At 34.5% G+C, this 24,220-nt stretch overlaps 3 protein-coding genes across 7 annotated transcripts; all 3 read left to right on the forward strand.

The window, feature by feature from the left end:
* Positions 1-714: 714 nt before the first annotated feature.
* On the forward strand, positions 715-14,270 carry LOC141664309 (F-box/FBD/LRR-repeat protein At1g13570-like). Of its 5 annotated transcripts, XM_074470228.1 has the most exons (11): positions 715-1,020; positions 1,462-1,547; positions 2,352-2,505; positions 3,000-3,056; positions 6,091-6,269; positions 7,004-7,121; positions 7,230-7,431; positions 10,806-10,992; positions 12,294-13,118; positions 13,212-13,367; positions 13,743-14,270. In XM_074470228.1, the coding sequence occupies exons 8-11, from the start codon at positions 10,885-10,887 to the stop codon at positions 13,980-13,982; spliced, it is 1,329 nt and encodes a 442-aa protein (XP_074326329.1). In that variant the 5' UTR covers positions 715-1,020; positions 1,462-1,547; positions 2,352-2,505; positions 3,000-3,056; positions 6,091-6,269; positions 7,004-7,121; positions 7,230-7,431; positions 10,806-10,884; the 3' UTR covers positions 13,983-14,270. The 5 variants fall into 5 exon arrangements, with proteins under 5 accessions (XP_074326329.1, XP_074326330.1, XP_074326328.1 ...); XM_074470229.1 differs by lacking the exon at positions 2,352-2,505; XM_074470227.1 differs by lacking the exons at positions 715-1,020; positions 1,462-1,547; positions 2,352-2,505; positions 3,000-3,056 and adding an exon at positions 5,323-5,711.
* Positions 14,271-16,724: 2,454 nt separating this feature from the next.
* Positions 16,725-19,475, forward strand: LOC141663908 (28 kDa ribonucleoprotein, chloroplastic-like). Its single transcript, XM_074469754.1, has 4 exons — positions 16,725-17,216; positions 17,419-17,520; positions 18,807-19,079; positions 19,219-19,475. The coding sequence occupies exons 1-4, from the start codon at positions 16,806-16,808 to the stop codon at positions 19,285-19,287; spliced, it is 855 nt and encodes a 284-aa protein (XP_074325855.1). The 5' UTR covers positions 16,725-16,805; the 3' UTR covers positions 19,288-19,475.
* A 2,510-nt stretch (positions 19,476-21,985) lies between these two features.
* On the forward strand, positions 21,986-24,113 carry LOC141665196 (leucine-rich repeat receptor-like serine/threonine/tyrosine-protein kinase SOBIR1). The gene has a single exon (XM_074471178.1). The coding sequence runs from the start codon at positions 22,099-22,101 to the stop codon at positions 23,974-23,976; it is 1,878 nt and encodes a 625-aa protein (XP_074327279.1). The 5' UTR covers positions 21,986-22,098; the 3' UTR covers positions 23,977-24,113.
* The last annotated feature ends 107 nt before the right edge of the window (positions 24,114-24,220 follow it).

Here is a 24,220-nt window from a genome sequence, read left to right on the forward strand (position 1 = left end):
ATATGTTTTTTCTCGGATACGAATGCAGATATTTTGAACGAATATTGAATTTTTGGGATTTCTTTGATAACGCCACCGTATTGATGACGATTGCAGAACAAATTTTTACGATTAAACTCAAATGATATTTTTATATATATAGAGTATTTGTACAATAATATAAATTTTGTATAAATGTATTATTTAATGCATACATACATACACTATAATCTAATAAAATAAATTTTAAATTATATATAATTATATATATATATTATATATATGTGTGTATGTATAATTTCGGATTTATATATAAATAATATCCGCTTTCTTTCGAATACGGATAATATTCATTTTTTCTTAAATACGAATGCTATTTTTTTGGACGGATATCGAAATTTTCAATTTTTTTATGGCATGTGTATATGGGTTTCTCAAAGATACCCAAGCTGAAAATGTGTATCATTCACATATTCACCGATATGCCATTACGTATCTTAATTTTTAAATAATGATAATAGTCAATACCCGACTACTTATACATATTAGCTAATATGCATCTTATTACCCGATCAATGAATGCGTATTATCCGATACCCCAATACGACTTGCGTATTTTATCCATTATTTTTAACGACTTCCCCCGAAAATTGTCATTCTTACCTCCTTCTCGCATCAAAATGCAAAAGTTAAAATATGATCCTTAAACTACAAAATATATAATTTTAAAGATGCGAAACTGCATTTTATGATTTTAGTCATAAAATAAACCAGTCTTATCTCCGCCGCACTCAAACTCTCTCAAAAGCTCATGAAGAACAAGTCTTGATTCGATTGAGATAATATCTAATACTTTTTTCACCTGGGCCGAGAAAAAAACTCAAAAAGATTCGATCTTTGCCTTGTTTCTGCTCAATTCTTGATTTAATAGCATTTTTTCCCACTGGGTTGAGAGAAGAACTCATAAAGATTCAATCTTTGACCTTGTTTTTGACTGAATTAGGATCTATTCAATCTTTTTCCCGAGAAAAACTCATAAAGGTTCGATCTTTGATTTGCTTTTTTGCTTAAGTCTTGATTTTGTTGGGAACATTTTATATTTATATTTCAATTTGGATTTAAAAAGGCTGAATTGCAATGATAATTGTTTAATTGGATCTTCAATTGTAAAAAGGATGAATTGCAATGTATAGATTAATTTGGATTAATTGTTTAATTTTATATTTTTTCGCACGAAAGCGGTTGAATTCCCCCCTTTTAAATTGTGTCCTCTTAGTAATATTTGATTTGGGGCTTATGAGGATGTTTAGATTAATTTGAACTTATTTCAGATCATAGCATGTATAATGTATGTCTATACAGGACATATTTGCTTCCTCAATTTTGAAGTTTTATATTTCCAGCGTAGCAATTCAAATTCGTATAATGCATTTGTGTTTGTTTGTGACTTCACATTTCCTTCTTGTACCTGAATTCTTTTAGGCTGCTATTCGGTTGTTATCGATCTCTGTTCCCTTGCACTGAAGCATCGTGGATATCCCCCTTTTGAGCATCAGTGGCACGTTTGCGTAAGTATTTAGTTTTCTTATATTTACCTTAGTACGAAAAAAGTACACGTGGTTCCTGTGTTCCCGATGCTTGTATGTTTATTAATATATTATACTTCCATTGATTTACTAAAGTATCGGTAAGTATTTGCAAACTTTTTTATGTTAAATATGTATTTGCATCGTCTAACTCTTACCCAAGACGACCTCTAAAAGTCATAAAAATTCAATGTATGCCTTGTTTTTGCTTAGGGAAAGTACAAGCCTCAATTTGATTGGGGTCTATTTGATCTTTTCTTCCATTGGAATGAGAGACAAACTCAAAGATACATTTTTTGCCTTATCCTAATCCGGTAGGGCCGGGCGGCTTTGTTTGGCCCAGCTTGGCGAATCGCATCCCCGCGCAACGACATTGTTTGTGCACCCCTTACCGTTCTTTATATTTTTCCAAGAAAAGCACCAGTCTAGATTCAATTGGGGTTGATTAATCTTTTCTTCAATTTGGTGAGATCAAAATTCATAAAGTTTTGATCTTGATTTTTCTTTTGCTTGGATAAGCATAAATATTGATTCAATTGGGTTATATTTGAAATGTAATTTGGGCTATAAGGATGTATTGATTATTATTTTTTATTTAAATTTAGATTCTAAAAGGTTGAATAAAGGCTACAGTAGATCATAACAAGTCTTGAAATTTGATTTTTTATTCCGGGGTAGGAGGATGTATAGATAAATTGCAATGATAATTGTTTGTTGCAATTATTGTTTTGTTTGGGTGCTTTGTTTTGGCTAAATGTTCTCGAATCCTTTTCCTTTTTTCCTCAGGGGGTGACAATCTTATAAAGGTTCAATCTTGGCCTTCAATCTTGGCCTTGTTTTTTTCCTCAGAAAAGTGCAGGTTTTGATTCATTTGAGGTCGTTTCTTCCTCATAACCCGATTCTACCTCTTGGGAGAGGTAGTATAGGACAGGCATGATAGGTATATGAGAATTCGTCTCTGTGTATACTTTGGTTACATGAATTTTGGCAAATTTAAGACAAAGGGTGTATTTTGAAGAGGCTCTACAAGAACCCCATATGTGCATGCCTTCCAAAATAACAAACAAGCTTTTAAATACAATTGTAGTCGGATGGCTACAGGCGGCCTTACTTTTACTGCACATGCAAGTTTTAATTGTAATTAGTTGTTATTTATGTCCACACAGACAATAGATATTTGTATGGTCCAGTGTTACATATATACATGTATTAATGGCAACTGCATTTACATTAAAGTATGAGATTGAAGTGTATTTTCTTATTGAATATATTGAATATTTTGAAACTATCCACCTGATGTTAAGCGTAATTGTTTATCATATACTAAATTTGCATATAAAAGCATCCTAAAAAAATAATTAATATTTAATTATTAAAAATGGTATATATATTGTAAAACTACTTCTAGCCCTCAGTAAATTATTGTTAATACAGGAGAAGAAGCTTTCAAGTAAAGCATGCAAAAGGCGGTTTAATCGTTGAGTTGATCAGGTATGAATATGTAGGTATGGATTAATATTGAACAAAACTTTCTCAACAGTAAGATATTAAGAAGACAAAGAAATGCAAACTGATATTCAAGTAAAAAAGAAACAGTAGCAGATAGCTAAACATCGAGATGGGGTAATCTCCACTCAAGGACACTAAAACATTCACCAATAACATGATAACTCCCATTCTATCCCCTCACTATATGACCTCCTCACGTGCACTCCCATCAGGTTCACCAACGTCCACCAGCTCCCCAACCTCCAATAGCACCTGTCCCGCTTCCAAGATTACCAGCTCCACCTCCAAGAGATCACCAGCCCCCCCTCCAAGATTACCAGCTCCACCTCCAAGATCACCAGCCCCCCTTCCAAGATTCCCAGCTCCACCTCCAAGATCGCCAACGCCCTCTCCAAGATTACCAGCTCCACCTCTAAGATCACCAGCTCCCTCTTCAAGATTAAAAGCATCCCAAAAAGTTCCATCAAGCAAGTTCGGGTCAAAGTCATTGCCTACTAAGTCTCCACGACCCTGCAAAAATATAGATATGTATACTCTTATAGAATAGAACGTAGTCAGGCCTGGTAGAGATATTTGTATGTAGATATTTGTACGTATGAATATCTCAGTAATCACCTTTGCGTGCTGCCGGTGTTGCTTATTCAGTTGAGCAAGATTAGCAGCTCCCCCTCCAAGATTACGAACTCCACCTCCAAGATCACTAGCCCCCTCCTAGATTTTCAGCGCCCCATCCAAGATTACCAGCTCCACCTCCAAGATCACCAACTCCCTCTTCAACATTAAAACCATACCAAAGAGTTCCATCAAGCAAGTTCTGGTCAAGGTCATTGCCTACTAAGTCTCCACGACCCTGCAAAAATATAGATATGTATACTCTTATAGAATAGAAAGTAGGCTGGCCTGGTAGAGATATTTGTACATATGAATATCTCAGTAATCACCTTTGCATGCTGCTGTTTATTCAGTTGAGCGCAAACTTGTACAAAAAGATTATGTACATTTAGAACTCAAGACAATGAGCCCACTAACCCACACAAACACTCCTACACCTACTCACCTTTTCAAATAAACTGTATAATTTGTTTGTACTTTGTCTTTAGCCTCCCTTAGTTGCTTAATTTCTGCTTCAAGTTCTTTAATTGTTTTATTTGTCTCTTCCAATTTCAGCACAAATTCATGCAAGGGGTCAAGAAGTAAATTTCTGACATGAGTTTCTAGGCATGTTATGGTCATCTGAATTTCCTGGTCAGTGCGACTACTCTTTAGCATCTTCAGAATAGATGAATTCGAGTAAAATCTCTGTTCTTCATACTCGTCAGAAAACCCTGGAGCAAAATAGTTCCTGAACTTTCACTTCGGGCTGCATTTCGCCTTGGTCTTTGTGGAGCATGCTCCACACTTGACAACATTAGGATGCTGTGCCCCCTGTTGAACAAAACTAATTACAATTACTAGTGCAGATTAATATATAATTATAGTGTGTGTGTGAGGCTGTAGAAAATATTTTCTACAGCCTCACACACACACTATAATTCTATATTAATCTACACTAGTAATTGTAATTAGTCTTGTTCAAGAGGGGGCACAGCAGCCTGATGTTGTCAAGTGTGGAGCATGCTCCATAAAGGCAAAATGCGGCCCGAAGTGTAAGTTCAGGAATTATTTTTCTCTAGGGTCTTCTGATGAGTATGAAGAATTGAGATTTTACTTGAATTCATCCCTTCTGAAGATGCTAAAGAGTAGCCGCACTGACCAAGAAATCCAGATGACCAAAACATGCCTAGTTACTCATGCCAGACGTTTACTTTTTGACCCCTTGCATGGATTTGTGCTGAAATTGGAAGAGACAAATAAAACAATTAAAGAACTTGAAGCAGAAATTAAGCAACTAAGGGAGGCTAAAGACACAAGTACAAACAAATTGTACAATTTATGTGAGTAGGTGTAGGAGTGTTTGTGTGGGTCAGTGGGCTGATTGTCTTGAGTTCTAAATGTACATAATCTTTTTGTACAAGTTTGCGCTCAACTGAATAAACAGCAGCATGCAAACGTGATTACTGAGATATTCATATGTACAAATATCTCTACCAGGCCAGCCTACTTTCTATTCTATAAGAGTATACATATCTATATTTTTGCAGGGTCGTGGAGACTTAGTAGGCAATGACCTTGACCAGAACTTGTTTGATGGAACTCTTTGGTATGGTTTTAATGTTGAAGAGGGAGTTGGTGATCTTGGAGGTGGAGCTGGTAATCTTGGATGGGGCGCTGGTAATCTAGGAGGGGGCTAGTGATCTTGGAGGTGGAGTTCGTAATCTTGGAGGGGGAGCTGCTAATCTTGCTCAACTGAATAAGCAACACCAGCAGCACGCAAAGGTGATTACTGGGATATTCATACGTACAAATATCTACATACAAATATCTCTACCAGGCCTGACTACTTTCTATTCTATAATATAAGAGTATACATATCTATATTTTGCAGGGTCGTGGAGACTTGGTAGGCAATGACTTTGACCCAAACTTGCTTGATGGAACTTTTTGGGATGCTTTTAATCTCTCCTCCTCTTTTATATCATTACAGATTTACAGCATTACTGGCGAGCTTGGTCGGTCGGATCAGGCCCAATAATCCAGGTAAGAAGAGGTTATATTGATTATAATGTTGTTACTCAATTTATAATGGATATTAAATTAAATGATTAGTCTTAGGAATTAATTATAGTATTAAAAATGAATATGTATAATTTTAAATAAATTAGTTTACGATATATATATATATATATTAATGTAAATGTTGCCGCAACTTTTTTGGGAAATGAGAATTATGAGCAGAAAAAATAATAATTTGGGATTACGGAAATATATTTTTTAATGTAAATTTTTGTTGATAAAATAATTCTAACCAATTCCGTTTCTGTTATTTCCTAATAAAGGAAAAATCTACATATCTCTTAATTTGAATCAGTCACTATAAATTTTCTCTAACCATTATTATGACCTATTGTTTTTGCAGTTTTTACTTCTTCAGAGACAGAGGAGTTGCTTGCTATGTTAATTTCTCTTTATCTAGACTGCCAGCTTCTAGGGGTTTTAATGATTCTGCACAACTGTACAGAATCAGTACTAAATTACTTTTAACGATAATGAATGGAAATCTATCCGTGACAAAGTAGCAATGTCTATTGCTTGCAGGTATGTGCTGTGATGACTATGTCTATATGACTATGTCTGTCTTTGTTTTTGTGCGGCAAGCTCAAGTTTCCTTGCATTTATAATTGATGATACATAGCATTGATCATCAAAATTTAGTTGTAGAAGAAGGCTGATATTCAATAATTCAATCATCAAAGTTATAATATATATATTAAAGGGAGAGAAAATGAATTTCATGTTGTAGCACATCAAAGTTACTTTTATCTGTTGTACTTGATGTAGCATTTTAAAAAAATGCAGTGTGTGGATCTCTGAAATATAGTTCTTCTTGATTGTTCGCAAATTGTTCCTGGGAAAAGAAATAGGATTAGGTGTCTATCATTATATTTATGGAATATTTTTTTCATCTTCTAGTGTTTATCTTTGTATTTTAAGGTGTCAATCAGGCTCTGAATATCTTATTATACTGTTCAAATTATACCATTACCATGAAAAGCATACCCCGAGTAATAAACTTGTCCATACTCCATACCCCCACCAGCCAAGAGACCAAGCTCTGTGCTGCATGTTTGTTTTTCATGTTCCGTCTTGGTGAATGTTTTGTTTATGAACTATAGGGTGGAAATTAGGTAGGGCTTGTGATATCCTAAATGTCTCTTGAACTCGGATATGCTTTGTCGACACATTTCTTTATCGTAAGCTGAGTAAAATCCCAATGCTCTTGATTTGCGTAAAATTTTTATCGATTCGAGTTTATGTATCTTAACTTGCAGGCTTAAACACATTTACCATGCTCCTGAACCGAAAAAAAAGGTTAAGTACACAACGGAAAAAGTTGATGATGCAAGGCCAAAGGCAACTGAAGCTGTGACGTTCTACAACCAATGAACAGTCAGTTTTCTTGTGAATCTTACTTTTTGCTTCTAAACCAGTAACCATCACTTTTTGGATTCTCTGATTTTTCTTTCTGTTCTGTTTGCCTTGGCCTAAATTTCATAGCATTCAAACATTAAACTGGTGGAGCCGGGGTTCATTACATGTGTGATCCTGCCGACTTGCTCACTTCTCCATATCGACTTTACTGCAAAGAGGACTGATGTTGCTGGTGCTCGAGAGATGTTCTTCGCCAAACTGACTGATAACAGCAGGGTTCTTTCTTTCAACCTTTGCAAATTCATGGGTCCAACAGACTCCATTTCAGGTTTGTATTCGACATGTAGAAGGAAGTGTTTATGTGATTTATTCTATCTCTACTGCTATTAGGTGCATTTCTTTCTCGCGTGTTGAGTTTGTTTTGTCCATCGCTGACCTGGATTACGGGCTACTTGTTTTCGTTACTTGTCTATTAAGGAACAAGAGCACTGTAGGCTTTTACTATATATTGTACTTAGCATGGTTTATCTTACTGTCAAAAACGACCTTCTAGTTAGAAGAAATGTAGTCACTAATTCTCTCCGTGGCTTACTCTGTAGTCTGCAGTATATTTTTATTTCTGCATTCTAGTTTAGACTTCTTTAGTTTATAAAGTCTTCATGGTATCAGAGCCTTCGATTGGGGCCTGAGTTAAAGACATCTCCCTGTGAATATTTATTTCTTTTTCTTAAACCCAATTTCCATCCTCCCCTCAAGTCAGACGTTTATCTCGGTTTCTCTTTTAAAATGGTTTGAGACTCGTCAAATCTAAATGTTATGGAGGTATTCACTTGCTCCTTTACAAATCTCGGAGTGATGTGACGTCAATGCTATGTTGCTAAGAAGGGGGTTGTGTTGTTTGGTGACACATGTTTGATGAATTGCCTGAATAGAAGTTTTTAGTCGGTGAGATTGCTTAACAATATTTTGTGTTCGTGAATTAGTTTAAGAACTCTAATGTTTATATGCTTGTATTTTTTGGATTTACAAAGAAACATATGTTTAATAAGCGTGGCGTCACTCCCCTTTCTTGTGGTTTCAATAAGCCTCTAATGTTAAGATTTTAAAGGCTGGTTCGACATTCTTTGATCAAGTGCGAGTTAGAGGCTTAAGCTTCTGGAATCCTGTGATATTTGGTTTCTGGTGGAATGAAATGACAAAAGAAAACTGTCATTCTTTCTTGAAAACGGTAATGCTCACAACGATTCCACGACTTGACCGCAAACTGCTCAGATTAGGGGTTGTTTTTTAAGAGAGTTGATGGAGTGCAAGAAGAAGTGTGCTGACTTGGAATTAGAGATGAAACAAAAAAAAGAAGTAAATTCGAGCGTCTCGAGCCTAAATTTAAAGATTTGGTAATTGAAAATCTTGCAATTAAAGAAGAGGTTATGGTTTTGAAGAAAAAGTGTGTTGAACTCGAGAAGAGTATACTGGAAAATGGTAATGCGGATAAAGGGAAGGAGGATGTGGAAGGCAAAGTATTGAAACTAATGGTAAAGAATAAAGTTCCAGAGTGTGAGAAGAGAAAGGCCGAAAGTGAGGTTTGAGGTTTGAGGTTTGAAAGGCAAATTTTGAGGCGCTTGAGTTGCGAGTGATGGAGTTGGATTGTAGGGAGGGGCAACGATTCTATTTGAGTTTGAAGGAAATTGTGGTTCCAATGGATTTGGGTTTGATGCGCTTAATACTGTACTTGTTTATTTATTTGGGAAATTGGGAAAAGTTGATGATTGTATAGGCATGTATTTAATAAAATTTCTGCGCATGGAAAGGCAAGTGTGATTTTTTTGGGATGTTATGATAGGTGCATATGTTCAAAATGCAGATGTGTTGGAGGCATTGAGTTTGTTAAAGCAGATTGATAAGTATGAGAGTTGTCCCAACCATGTGACAATGGTTTCTGTGCTTTCAGCTTGTGCTCAAATTGGTGATTTAGAACATGGTGTCCTGATTCATGATTACATGAAATCTAAAGGATGGAAAGGCTGTCTTGCTTTGAACCGAAACTTGAATACTACATTGATTGATATGCACTGTAAATGCGGGGATACGAAAAGGGCTAGAGATGTTTTTGGCAGAATGTTCACTAAGGATGTTGTCTCATTCAATGTAATGATCACGGGTCTTGCAATAAATGGCAAAGGGCAGTATGCTTTGTTCATCTTCTCCAAAATGCAAGATGTTGGCTTGATCCCTGATGCTGGAACTTTTCTTGGAGTTTTATGTGCATGTAGTCACTCAGGATTCTTATGAAAAGGACGTCATCTATTTGCAGACATGAGCTTACAAATATTTATCTACCAAAATTGGAGCACTACGCTTACTTTGTGGATCTTCTTTCACGATCAGGATGCATTCAAGAAGCGCTTGAAGTTGATATGTCAATGCCATATGAACCTAATGGTTTTGTGTGGAAATCTTTACTTGCGGGATGTATTCTTCACAAAAAATTGGAAATGGTGAAATTATCTCCAAAATGCTCATTAGAGCAGATACTGAAAATTCTGCCGGTTATGTGTTGTCCAATGCATATGCTAGTGATCGTCGATGGGGCGCTCTCTCAGAACTGAGGTGTTTCATGAAAGAAAAGGGTGTGAGATAATAATCAGGGAATAGTTGGATCAGTATAGAAGGAACTGTCCATGAATCTCTTGCAGGGTCCCTATCACATCCACAAATTGAACATATTTTTGATATATTGGTCTGAAAAGTGAAAAGGGAGATAGGAATATTGGAAATTGGACAGAAGGAGGTGAGTGAAGTTGGTGGTTTAAGAGATGGATCATCGGTTATAAAGTGCTCCAAACCTCTACAAGCAGAAAGCGCAGTCAGGGACAATACAGACAAAGTGCATAGTGTCGCTGAACTGATAACAAGTGCTCCAGAGATGTTTTTTGCCAAACTGACAGATAACAGCAGGGTTCTTTCTTTCAACCTTTGCAAATGCCTTTCCATTAGACTCCATTTCATGTTTGTATTCGACGTGTGGAAGGAAGTGTTAATGTGATTTAATCTATCTCTACTGCTATTTGGTGCATTTCTTTCTTGCGTATTGAGTTTGTTTTGTCCATAGCTGATCAGGATTAGGGGCTACTTGTTTAAGTTACTTGTCTTGCAGGAGATAATAAGTTAGAGGCTTATTGCCACAAGTATAACAATGTGCAGCATCCTAGAGGTGGAGGATTCGTCCATGGCGGTGATTTATTGTTCAAGAAAATTCCTAATAAAAAGATAATGAGGGATCCTGCTTTGGTTAACTATTTAAGCCGTCATGTTGCGAAGTGATCCAAACCAATGCTAAGAAGAGAGACGAGTGACTTGAACTTGTTCACAGCTTGCTGGGTGGAGCTCCTAAATTTCTTGAGATATTGTATTTAGAATTCTATGACGACTCCAAACTTCCATGTTCCAAGTAGAACTTCTTGTTTGTTTTGGGCGTAAGTTTGGCTGTTTATGCACCTTATCTATGGTTTGTTTCTGCTGGCATATCGGTGGACAATGAATTATATGTGGTGCTTATTTTAGTTAAGCTTGATACACTCTATAACGCTCATGAATGATGATAGTAGGCTGTGTTTGCTTATTTGATGTTTCCAGTAAATTGTAGCTCATTTTGTTTTTGGCAGCATTTTAAACCATGTAAGCATAGTGTGTGTTTGGGTGCAGGTTAAATGAGCCTGTATAGGCCCATCTGTTCGGCAAAATCTTCGAGGGTAGTTTGGTTCGCCACATTCTGGAATCGGGTATGGGTTTCAGCCATTCCAACCCCATAGCTGACGCTTGGTTCAGAAAAATAAAATTTCATACTCAATCCTCAAACCCCCAAAACTGTTTTTCATACCCAAATAGGAAGGTGGGTATGAGGGAGGGGTATGGATTTATCAACTTTTATTTCACTATTTTAATTTTTATTTAAGCAATTAAATATAAATGTTTAGTATTAAAAGAAATCTATGAACATAAAAAATATTGAAATAATAACAAAATTAAAATTATTGACTTAACATATTTTAAATTAAAAATATTTATTAAAACACTCAACCAAAAGCATGATATCAGGTATGATACCTGATTCCCATACCACTCTAACCGGATTTCACATTTTGAACCAAACGACCCCTAAATGTGCTTATTTACGCAAAAAAATGTTATAAATATTTATTTTTGACAGGATTAGTTTATAAATATTAAATTTTAATATATATATATATATACCACTTAAGTTTTACAAACAATTCATATCTTGATTCAACATCCTAAATTGTTTAGAATACATAATTAAAATATTAATGAAGTACAACTAAATTTTAACTATTTTTTTAAAAATCCCAATACCCTTCAAAATCTAAAAAGCCCCACAAATCACAATCGAACTGGGATTCGATGCTTACACTTGGCTATATAAGAGGTTGAGAAGTAAATGTCTAACGAAGGATTTAATCGAGGTCAAGTTAAAAAATATTAAAGAAGCAAGTTTCTCTCTTTGCAGAAGGTAATATCATATATTATCTTTCTCATACATATATGTACAATTCTTTTGTTAGCCTGCTATTGCTGAGTTAATGGAATAGGAGAGTCGGGTTACCCATTGTTACATATTTCAGAAATCGGAACTAATAAATCGAGATATCGATTTGTGATTTATTGGATGAGTATTGAAAAATCGGATAATATATCGATAATTTGTTGATGATTTAACACACCGGTCAAATATTTTTGATCGATTAATCAACGATTTATCAGGCGGTTTTTACACCGAATATATATTCACATAAAACTTTTAGATGAGATAATATATCTATACTATTATATTAAAAACAAAACATTAGAAGTTTGGTTGTTGGTCCTTGGTCACTCGAGATCAAATAAGAATTATAAGGTTCGAATGATAAAAATAACCGTGATGCATTTTAAAATTATTATACTAGGGGTCTAAGGTTTGAATTCTAACATCAATATATTAAAATTATATTTTACAATATATAATGATAAAAACAACCGTTATTCGCACAGGTTATATACTGGTATATATTATAGACGGAATGCATCAATCCTTATCGAAAATTAAAGTGCAGGTATCGTCAAAGTGCAAGTGCACTTTACTACATATTATATTCTGTTACTAAAATATTCTACATTTTTTTTAAATTTCAGAAGATGGGCCCTATTGCTAAAAGACGTCGAATTGGTGAGCATCTCACCAGGAACGATTTGATCAGTAACTTGCCTGTAGATCTAATAACATATATACTTGAACGTATGCCAATAGAAGATGCTGCAAGAACAAGCATTCTGTCAAAAACATGGAACAACTTATGGCTAAGCCGCAGTAATATAGTCCTGGGAAAATTATTTTTTGATCAGCTGGTCTCTAAACAAGACGTGCAATCTCACCAATCTATAATTTCAGAAGCTGTTAATAAGATTCTTTTAGCTCAGAAAGGCCCCATTGTAAAGTTCAGCTTATTCATCCCTCTAAATATAGATTTACGGCATTGTTACAGATTTTGGATGAGCCTACTGTCCCGTAAAGGAGTTGAGCATTTAGTGCTTTGGAATGATAGGAACAATCCTGTCCACACTATGCCTTATGATATTTTTTCATTTCCCGAGTTGCTTCATCTACGGCTTCTAAACTGCAGACTCGATCCACCCCCAAATTATCGAGGCTTCTGTAACCTCACTTTAGTTTGCCTTATTAAGGTCACATTAACTGCTGACATGTCATTTGGACCTCAACTCAATCATCTGTATTTGGTACAATGTCTTGGAATTCATCATTTGGGCCTCCAATTCACACATGATAATAAAAATCTCAACAAAGTCGTACTCTACAGAGAAAGATTTTTGGAAGTGATGGATGCGGTTATTGATGGTAAAGACATAGTATCCAGCATTAAGGAATGCATTGACATGCACAGGTTTCTTAGCTCCACACCTGACATGGATACTCTTGTACTTAATAGCTTCTGCTTCCGGGTAAGTTGAATCTTCAACATTTTTCCCCTTGGTTTTCATCTTTTGTATCACGTTAATTTTTACATAATATTTATGCTCGTGTCATGTATGTAGGTTATGGATCCAAGGCGAACAATACGGATGGGGGCTATGGAGAAAATGAAAAACCTTGTGTTTTACACTGTCGAATTTTATGATTTGCATCAGATTTTAACTGCGCTGAGCTTAATCAGAAGGTCCCCCAACTTGCAACACCTTAAGATATCAGCGGTGAGTATTTGTATTAGTAGTATTGACAATGCAGCAATCGATCTAGTAAACTATAGACACATTGCCTAAAATACTTCAGAGGGCGTTTGAAAACTTGCATTTTATTTCAAACGAGGGTTTTCAAATGAAAGGATTTGAGTTGTCATTTTAAATTCTCATGTTTATACTAATATTTAAATGTCCTGGATATCAAATGAAATCCATATCCAAATTCCCAAACAGCTTATTTGATCAAATCCAGAATTTCAAATGAAATCCAGTTTTCCAAACGGGTCGAGTATTTGTTTCTTTTTCTTTGTTCTACTGATATAGCCAGATTAGGCACCAACTAAATTGATTTTTTTGTAGTAGCACTAATTTTTTGCATGTATGTAGGCATCTGAAGCAAAGAGAGAGAAGCCTGCAGACTTAAGAGTAGAGAGGTATTTGGAATCATCAAATTGCTGGAAATTTGTTTTAAACCAACTCCATACGGTTGAAATAGGTATGGCGGTGTATTCCAGAGCTGAGTTTCTTTTCATAAAACTTTTGCGCGCATGCTCCCCTTCACTTAAAAACTTGCGCTGGCATCCTCACAATGTCTCTTTGAACTTCGCGGGAAAGGGATTAGTATAGGGGTTTGTCTAGTGTGTGCCCATAGGCACATGCTAAGCACTAAAATTTATAATTTTTGTGCATTTTGATCGGTGTGGAATGGTAGTTTTACGAGCAACTGTAGCAGTACGAAGAGACACTGCTTTAGGCTCAGTAGGGAATGGATGCATGCTCCTTGGAAGTTCTAGTTTTTAAAGGTTGTCCATTCATTTTCTCTGTTTTGTATGTTAAATGACCTATATGGGTAATTCTAGTGGTCTATACTTGAGAATTCTAATACTATTTGATAAGTCTTTCGACTTTGTTCTATATGGTCTCATACATGGAATTGTTGCACTAAGTATGGAAATTTAGTAGTTTGATTGTGAAGTTGGCACCGGTCTGTAATCGTGACATAGTGCAAATCTACTGGATAGAACATAATTATACATAGCTTATAGCAAATACCATTTTTTTTGTTTTGGATCTTCAATTCTCTACGCCGTCTAGATGATAAAATCTTTTCATTTCGGCGATCCACATGTTTCGTTAATATTTTAAAAAAAATAAAATTTTATTCATTCAGTCGTATTATATAATTTTAATGATAGTCAAAAGTTTCATGATCACGGTTGGCTCCGTGTGCCCGTGGAACCAACCAATCTGGATTTAGGGTTGTGAAACTGATAATTCGGATACGAATCTGCCTATATCCGAATTCAGATCCGAATCTGAAAATCTGTATTCGTATCTAAATCTGAAAATATTTAAGGAATAATATCTGAATCTAAATCCATAATAACAAAGGATGATCTGAACTTACCAATTTGCGATTTTAATATATATTTATATTTCATATCCATAATTTTAATATTCAAATTCCATCAAACATAATTATATAATTTATATATTAAATTAGAGTTTAAAAAATAACACATAACTTATTTAAAAGCTGTTTTCCATGCAAAAATCACTGTGATATAAAATGACTATACATGGTGTTATACTTCATGTAGCCTCCAAATTTCAATCACTACAAAAATGATGTTTTAGTCAATCGGGCCAGCATTGGTGGTGAGTCAAGCCCAATAGCTGATAAAAAAAGCCCAGTTACACAAACAAACTGGAATATCCGCCCAATAGAACCCCCGAAAAGCGCGGTAATTTCGGGTGTCAGATCGTGTTTGTATTTGTAAATGTGTCCATTTCGGATCTAGTTAACATTATTTAAAATTAAATGAAAATAAATAATTAAGTGGAAAAGCATGAAATTTTTAATAACGAGTTATTTCGGGATACATTCGAATTGTGCCGATCATGTTCGGTTTATTTTTAAATTTTTTGTCAATAAATTGGGCTACAAATAGAGCCGTGTTCGGGTGAAATTTCGGGTCGGATCGACGCTTCACACTCACGCAAGCGTAAAAAATAAAAATGTGGCTCGTATAACAAGCTCTTCTGTGAAAAAGTAACCACCTCTACGGTCACAACTATAGGATGGATTTCGTCATAAAAAATTTATTCGTATTTTCCTGACATTAAAGATTGTTTCTATCAAGATTGGACACAACCCGACAATCTGAAATGAACCCGACATCATAAAGTTATTCTTATATGAGTTGGGTCCAACCCAAAATTATCCCGAATAAAAATGACAGGTTACGACTTACGGGCCAATCCGGTTAACCCAAATCCGACCCAATTAACACGTTAAACTGTATTTAAAAAAAATATTTATTAATATATATAATATATACTACTAATATAATTGATCATTTAAAAATAAACTTATAAAGGTTGAATCATTTTTTGATTATCTTTTTATATAATGCACGAAATGTATTTATGGATTTTAATTAATTAATACGTTATGAATAATTTTTTAACACAAAAATGATATTTTTAAACTTAAAAATGTATTTTGTTCGTTATGCTACACTGACTTGAAAAATTACCAAGTGTAATAGTTTAATAAATATAATATTCAATTAAATTTATTAAATAATTTGAATAACTATATCATTAGTAAACAAAATAATTTGTCGAATAAATGAATTAGCAGGTCGGGTGATCCGTTTAATAAACGAGCTGGGTTAGTGTCAAAGTTTTGTGAGTCAAAATTTTTTCGTGTCGGGTTAGTGTCAGACCTAAAATTCAACCTAAAAATATGGCTCAATATGAACACGACCCGTTAGCCGAAATTAACAGCACTAATAATATAAAATGAAATTTAAGTAAAAAATAAATTCATATATTATAAATTGTTGGATAACCCTTTTCTAATGTTCGGTATCTATATTTGGTTCAAATATGATTTTTAACTTTAATTTAACTAAATGAACTGTCCATTTTTAGGTTTGGTGTCCATGTTAGGTTTATAAAAGATTCAAGTACTTATTATGACCCATTTTAATTATAAAAACTTTGAAATAGAACTTTAAAAATAAATTGTGTTACTTATGGTAGATTTTTAAAACAAATTTAAAGTAAACTTTAAATTTTCCCAGATTCATTTATAAAAATGATCTCATAAAATATAAAATATATAAAATAACATATATAAGTTATATAAATAACGTAATCTTTCAGAATTATTTTATTCAATTTTAATTTTAAAATTAATTAATTAATTTAAATTAAATAAGTGACCATTGCCGGGGAGACAAGCCCAATAGCTGATGAGACAAGCCCAATTACAAAACAAAATCGAATTGTAGTATCCGCCCAACGGCCCCACAAAATCCATAGAAAACTCATTTTATTATTTCCACTCCTCTTGTCATTTTTCTCGATACAACTCCTAAAACCCTCGTCTCTCTCTCTCTCTCTCTCTCTCTCTCTCTCTCTCTCTCGCTCTCTATCAATATGGCTTGTATGACAAGCTCTTTAGTGATGAAATCAACTAGTATCTATGGTGGTTCAATCTTTTCCCAGCCCACTAAATCATTTTTATCAAAGCCCTTTTTTTCAATCCAATCCAAGCCCATTAAAAACCCCATTTTGATTTCTTGCTCTTCTGTTTCATTATACCCTTTTAATCTTTCTGCTACTGAGAAAAAGACCCAGAATTTATTTTTGATCAAAGCCCTTGTTCAAGAAAATCTTGATGATCAAGAAAGTCTTGATTTTCAAGAAGAGGAAGAGTGGGTCCCACAAGAGGAAAAGTGGGTCCCATCAGAGGATTGTAAGATTTATGTTGGAAATTTGCCTTATGATGTTGATGGTGAACAGTTGGCTGGGATGTTTCAAGATGCTGGTGTTGTTGAGAGAGCTGAGGTATAAATTAATTTATGTGATTTGTTTTAGTGTTTTTTCTTGATAAAGATTTGATTTTTATCTAGGTATAAATTTATTTATGTGATTTGTTTTAGTGTTTTTCTTGATAAAGATTTGATTTTTATTTAGGTATAAATTAATTTATGTGATTTGGTTTAGTGTTTTTCTTAATATTTTTTTTTTGAATTCTTGTTTTGTGTAGGTTATTAATAATAGGGAGACTGGATTGAGTAGGGGTTTTGGATTTGTGACAATGCAAACTGTTGAAGAAGCTGAAAGAGCTGTACATATGTTCGGTGGCTACGTAAGTGTTCTTCATTATTTAGAGTGTAATGCTGTTTTAAATCATGCTTAATTTATCATAAGTGTTTATGATGTCTACTTGTTCGATTAACTAACATGGCAAAGTGTTTATACCAGAGTTGTGGCCTGTCAATGGATTTTGTAGTTGTCATCATGTAATTTAACTTATTCCTCGTTTGCATATTACTTGGCCGTCTTTGTTTGATATGCTCGCATTATACACACTAGTTCTACTAATGTTAATATAGACGCATTGAAAAGATGAAATTGAGGCTTCCAATAGTGATAAATCTCACAATGTAGACAAATGTCATTTAAAACTTTTGTGTTGCCATCGAGTTGCAAGTAGAGATGCGTGCTTTTGTGTAACTGTAATTGCTGTCTTCATTTTCCATATTTGAATAATTATGAATATATTATCTTTCGCATGATTCATAAGTTTGTTGAAACAGTCCAACCCTTCATCTACGCTTATACTGAAAAATGGATAGAGTAATGATAAACTCTTTTTTAGCATCACTTGTGTGTGTAATATTCATCGTAAAACAGAGCATTGTTATCTGCCCTCTTCACTTGTCACTTCCCTATAAACAGCGAATGATGCCTAAGTATTATGTGCATTTATATATGCACCATGGCCTATAGTAGAGGATCAGATCATATATACAATCTCAGTTACTTCTGGTAGCGGTGAGAACATATTAGTAGGGTGTCTAATACACTGGTGGAGCATACACATGTGAGGTCATAGGACCCCACAAGGTTTTTTTAATTTTTTGATATGTTAGAAGTTTTGACCTAAATGTTCAGTTCTCTCCTATGCATAATGTTATATGAGGCACAAACTTTAAATCTGGACAGATTTTTTTTGGATTGTCTTTTCTGTTCTTATTTTTACATACAAATAAATGGTGAGAAAAGCGGGGTTTTTTAACCTACAACACTACAACAATATTATACATATTTCTTTTTAACCCCGTAAAAATTGAACCCCGTAAAAATTGAACCTCAGCTGATAACAAAGTTTTGTTTTCACGTTTAAATCGTGCTACCGTGTCTATATGTAGTGTCAGTCTGTCACAGCTATAACACAATGAGGGTGAAATGGAACATTTTGCTCTCATTTTTTTTTCTGTCTCTATAATCTAAATTTTTTAATAAGCGGGGAAAAAGAATTTGGCATGCTTTAGTCGACTCTGGAAAGCACACTAATTGCAGTTTTATGACATGAAGGTAACGAAGCAAGTTCTTTATTGTTTACGAGTTCATTCTATTTGTCTTAATCAGGAGTTAAATGATAGGCTACTAACAGTGAACAAGGCTTCTCCAAGAGGAACACGTCCTGAAAGGGTGTTTAGTCCTCCTAATAGGATATATGTGGGTAACCTGCCATGGGAAGTAGATGATGCAGCTCTTAAGGAAATTTTCAGTAAGCATGGTAAAGTGCTGAATGCACGTGTAGTTCGTGACAGGGAGTCCAACAGATCAAAAGGATTTGGCTTCGTTACAATGTCATCAAAATCTGAACTGAACGATGCAATTAGTAACCTTGATAATCAGGTAAAAAAATAATCACAGTTTATCAGTAAACATGTTGATAAAAAGAATCATTATCACAGAAGTATGTACATGTAATTTGTGCACCAAGAAATATATGTTCTTGATCTGACGAAATGCTCGTGTCTCTCTGTTGATGCAGAATTTGAATGGGAGGCCTATTGTAGTTAGCGTGGCCGAGGAAAGAAAACCAAGATATGAACTTGAATGAATCGGATTTGAGCCAGTAGTAGTTCATTTTATCAAAGTGACCGTAGTGAGCACCTCATGTCTAAATTCCAATATAGTTTGTGTTTTCGATAGCAAAATATCAATCAAGTGTTTTCGGCTAGCAAGATATCAATTACAGGTTATGTCTTTGTTTCCGTTTAATAACATGCAGAACATGGCTTTCCAATATCTGCCAAATTTGAGACAAATAGCAAGAGTAAAAGAAACTCTGCAAGTGGAGTGACTCAATTTTCAATAGACCCGTCGGTTGTTGGATATATAAATATTGTACGCGATTGGGAAATCTGAAAATAAGTAACTTACGACTTAAAATGAATAAGTGAATTATAAGTGATAAGTAAAAGAATACTTATAAGTTAAATAAGTGTTTGTATAATTTTACTTATAAGTTAGAAATTTTTTTCTCTTAAATGAATTAAAATACATAATTATTAAATATAATTATCTAAATTCTTGAATTTTAAGTTAGATTAATATTTAAAAATATAAATTTTAAAATTGAGGTTAATAAATCAGCAAAAAATTAAAATAAGTTAGAGAAAAAATAAGTCCGTATTAACATTCAACTTATAAACTTATAAGTTATAAATTCAGCTTATAAGTTTGGTCGACAAACACTCGTCGATAAGATATTACGGGCTTAATAAGATATTACGGGCTTAAGGGCTTATAAATTATAAGTAACTTACAAGTGGGCTGACAAACAGGCCCATCATGTTTCAAACAAAGAATATTCAACAAGAACATGAAAGTAGTTGCATTTAGAGATGCTCAAGATGATTGAACTACTTAACCAGAAAGAAAAATCGTTAACCGAATCCAAAATTTGGTTATGATTATTGACAAAAACTAAATCGAACCTAATATGTAATTTGGTGTTTAAAATTAAAAAAGAGACAAACTAGATGGGCTTTCACTCATATTGGATTTTAAAGCCATTATCGTGTACATGTATTTTATTTCTTCAGTCCCACTTAATTATTATCGTTTCTGACAAAGTGTCTGACATGCATTTCAGGATTAATATAAATTATTTCTGTAATTTTTTCCCGAAATTTTCTTTTATTAAATAAAAAAAGAATATTTAAATTTTTATTCAGAAAAAAATTTAAAAAAACGTTATAGAACTATTTAGTTTATTTCTTTGTCAGAATTTGAATTTTCTTCCATCTTGAATTCAAGCAGAATATATTGGATTCTCGAGAGTGAAATGATTATCTCCTTTTAAGTTTTATTTTTTCAAATCTAAAATTTTTATTTTAAATTTTTAATTAACTTGTAAGTTAAAATATAAAATTGCAGAGACTTAAAATATTTAAACACTCATAATTACATAAGTCCAACCATATGATATTTTAAATTTTGTAACAGTGATTGCATAGACCAAACAATTTCGTAGAACATGTGAAGCAAACGCGTTGGTATTTCCAAATATTGAATATTTCAAACTCGAATTATAATTTAGCCCATAAATTGAAAACGTGGACCAATTAGAAATCAAGCAAGTCGTCGTCGTCGTCTTCTTTAAGTTGTAACCCTACTCAAGTCAAGTCAACCCATAAGTTAGCTGTAAAATATTAGTGAGTCTTTATTTTCATCACATCAATAGACTCGACTAATTTAATTCTCTCTTGTAAATAAATAACCTAAATTTTAATCTATGAAAAGTGACTGTATTTATCATGCTCATTTCACTACACCTTATGTTCTTTAATCTCAAAGCTTAACAAATGAAAAACAAAAACACAGGGATCATCAAACATGAGTATTCTCATCTTTATTCTGTTATCACTAGTTCACCACCTGACAAATTTACAAGCCTCTGTGCATTAATTGTATCTTAACATCTGACATCATTTACAAGATACCGCCGCAACCATTTTTTTTTATCATAGAGAACCCGCAGCCGCTACTCTCCGGTACGCACTAGGTAAATCTCACGGGCTCACGTAATAGTTTATAAATCACGTAAACTAAAATAAACCGCACTTAAGCGACATGGTTAATGCAATATCATATCAATATTAGACTCCACTTATATACATAAACGTTCACAAATTAAAATCTATCATTTACTTGCCACGTTATTTGATATAAATTTTAGACATATTTTTGGATACTAGAATTACTTGTATAAGCTTCGTTCTTATATCAGACCGTATTGACTGTTATATCATAACGCACTTTTTTTTTTTTGAAACAAATCATAACGCACTTAATAAACATTATATTATAGATTGTAATAAACGTTCTTCGGAATAATAATATATTAGATCTCCTCTATACACCTAAATATATAACTATTAACTCATATCGTGCTCAATGGTACACCTTGTGGTGTTTTTGCAGTTAATGAGCATGGTGTTATATCATGTTGCAGAATACATTTTTAGGAAAATGCCAAATCCAGACCAAAAGACCTGTGTAAAGACTAAAATGTCCTCCCGAAATGTACATCAATAATCCTAGTTAAAATTAATGTGACGGTAATTCAGTTTTTTCAGAACTCTTTTACTGTGAAACTAAAATCCCGCTATGGATTTAACATTTTCCGAGCAGATAATACTTCAAAAAAATCAAAGAATTTGCAAAGTCATGGTGAGTGGGAGGCCCACTGCCAAACTATTCCACACGGCACAATCAATAAACTATTATATTTGCTCTTCCTATTTCTCCATTTGAAACAGCCTGCAATGTTGTCTGATACATTTATATAATAACAACCAGTTCAGACCCCCTAAATCATATATTATATAAACACAGCTTCCAGCCGGCCATTGTTCAAGAGCCAATGGCCTCTTCTTCTCTTCATCTCTCTTTTCTGTTCTTCTTCTTCAGTTCACTACTATTCAGTACTCATGCCACAATATATCTGGATCCTACAGATCACATTGCTCTGTTGACTATCCACAAAAGCTTGGGAATCACAGGTCAACGTCAAGGTTTGGAGAGCAATCCTTGCAATTCTCCTGGAGTTTTCTGCGAAAGGAGGATTTCTAATGAATCTTATGTGTTTCGTGTTACGCGAATAATCTTTGATTCAAAGAAACTTGCTGGAATTCTTTCTCCTGCCATTGGAAAACTTTCGGAGCTGAAAGAGCTTTCTCTTCCAAACAACCAGCTCATTGACCAAGTCCCAGCTCAAATAGTGGAGTGTAAGAATTTAGAAATTTTGAATCTCCATAACAATCAGTTTTCGGGGGAGGTTCCTTCTGGGATTTCTTCTTTAAGCCGGCTTCGAATTCTTGACTTATGTTTTAATGAGTTTTCTGGGGAGTTGGATTTCTTGAAGTATTTTCCTGACATGGAAAAGCTTGACCTTTGCAATAACATGTTTAGCGGAGAAGTGCCAATATCTCTGCGTTCTTTTACAAATCTGCGGTCCTTCAACATATCTGGGAATAAATTACTTCAGGGGCAGATGCCAGTGATGAAAGGAATGGAGCTTTCATCAGCTCCGAGACGTTATAGATTGGCAGAGAATTCACCGAGGAGAGGCGGGAATTTTGCAGGGGCTCCGCGTGCGTCCTTGGAAGCACCTGCACCTGCACCTGCTCCTTCACATGTGGGAAACCAGAAGCATAAGAAAAGTAAGAGCAAGAAGCTTAAAGGATGGCTTATCGGCTTCTTTGCTGGAGTAGTAGCAGGGGCCTTGTCTGGATTCGTGTTTTCCGTGCTTTTTAAATTGATTATGGGCATGATCAAGGGTAGAAGGAAGGATACAGGTATATCAATCTTTAGTCCGACAATTAAAAACTTGGATTTTCTAGATAAAGAAGATGGATTGGCCTCATTTGAAGTCATTGGACAAGGTGGTTGTGGAGTAGTTTACAAGGCTGACTTGCCAGAAGCTTACAATAAAACACTCGCTATAAAGAAAATTATTCAGCCCTCAAAGAATGCATCGGATCTTACTGACGAAGATACGAAACTTTTGAACAAGAAGATGCGACAAATCAAGTCAGAAATTCAAACTGTGGGCACAATCAGGCACCGTAACATTCTTCCCTTGCTAGGCCACGTCACTCGACCAGATTGTCATTACTTGGTATATGAGTTCATGAAAAATGGAAGTTTACAGGATATGTTGAATCAGGTGTCTCAAGGAAATAGAGAACTGGAATGGCCTGCAAGGCACCGAATTGCCATTGGCGTGGCAGATGGGCTTGAGTATCTCCACAACCATTCTCATCGCATAATTCACAGGGATCTCAAGCCGGGTAACATTCTCCTTGATGATGACATGGAAGCTCGAATTGCAGACTTTGGGCTTGCAAAAGAATTACCAAGTGCCGATACACATGCTTCAACAACTAATTTAGCGGGAACTGTAGGATACATAGCACCAGAATATCACCAAACACTGAAATTCACTGACAGATGTGATATATTTAGTTTTGGTGTAATACTAGGGGTCTTGGTAATGGGAAAACTTCCATCAGATGAATTCTTCCAGCATACCTCTGAGATGAGCTTGGTGAAATGGATGAGAAATGTCATGACCTCAGACGATCCAAAAAGAGCAATTGATCCAAAATTAAAGGGAAATGGATTTGAGGAGGAAATGCTTCTAGTTCTTAAGATTGCGTGCTTTTGCACTCTTGATAATCCAAAAGAAAGGCCCTCCGGTAGGGATGCTAGGGTCATGTTGGCACAGATCAAACACTAAGCAAGCTGTTGGATTTACAATAAAGACGTGTAACCTTAAGCACATTATGAATGCAGTTTGTTTACCAATTATAGGTATATAAGTTCTATCCCGCAAGTTGTAAGATGGAATTTGTTTATCAAAGTTTTCATTTAATTTGTTGGTCCTTATTAATAATTAAATATAAATATTTTATCCAAGAAAGATTGCCTAATGACAAATAACAATTTTGGCCCATTATTAAGAATAAAAGATAGAGCCGGGA

Source organism: Apium graveolens, chromosome 6, assembly GCF_009905375.1.
Source record: "Apium graveolens cultivar Ventura chromosome 6, ASM990537v1, whole genome shotgun sequence".
NCBI lineage: Eukaryota > Viridiplantae > Streptophyta > Magnoliopsida > Apiales > Apiaceae > Apium > Apium graveolens.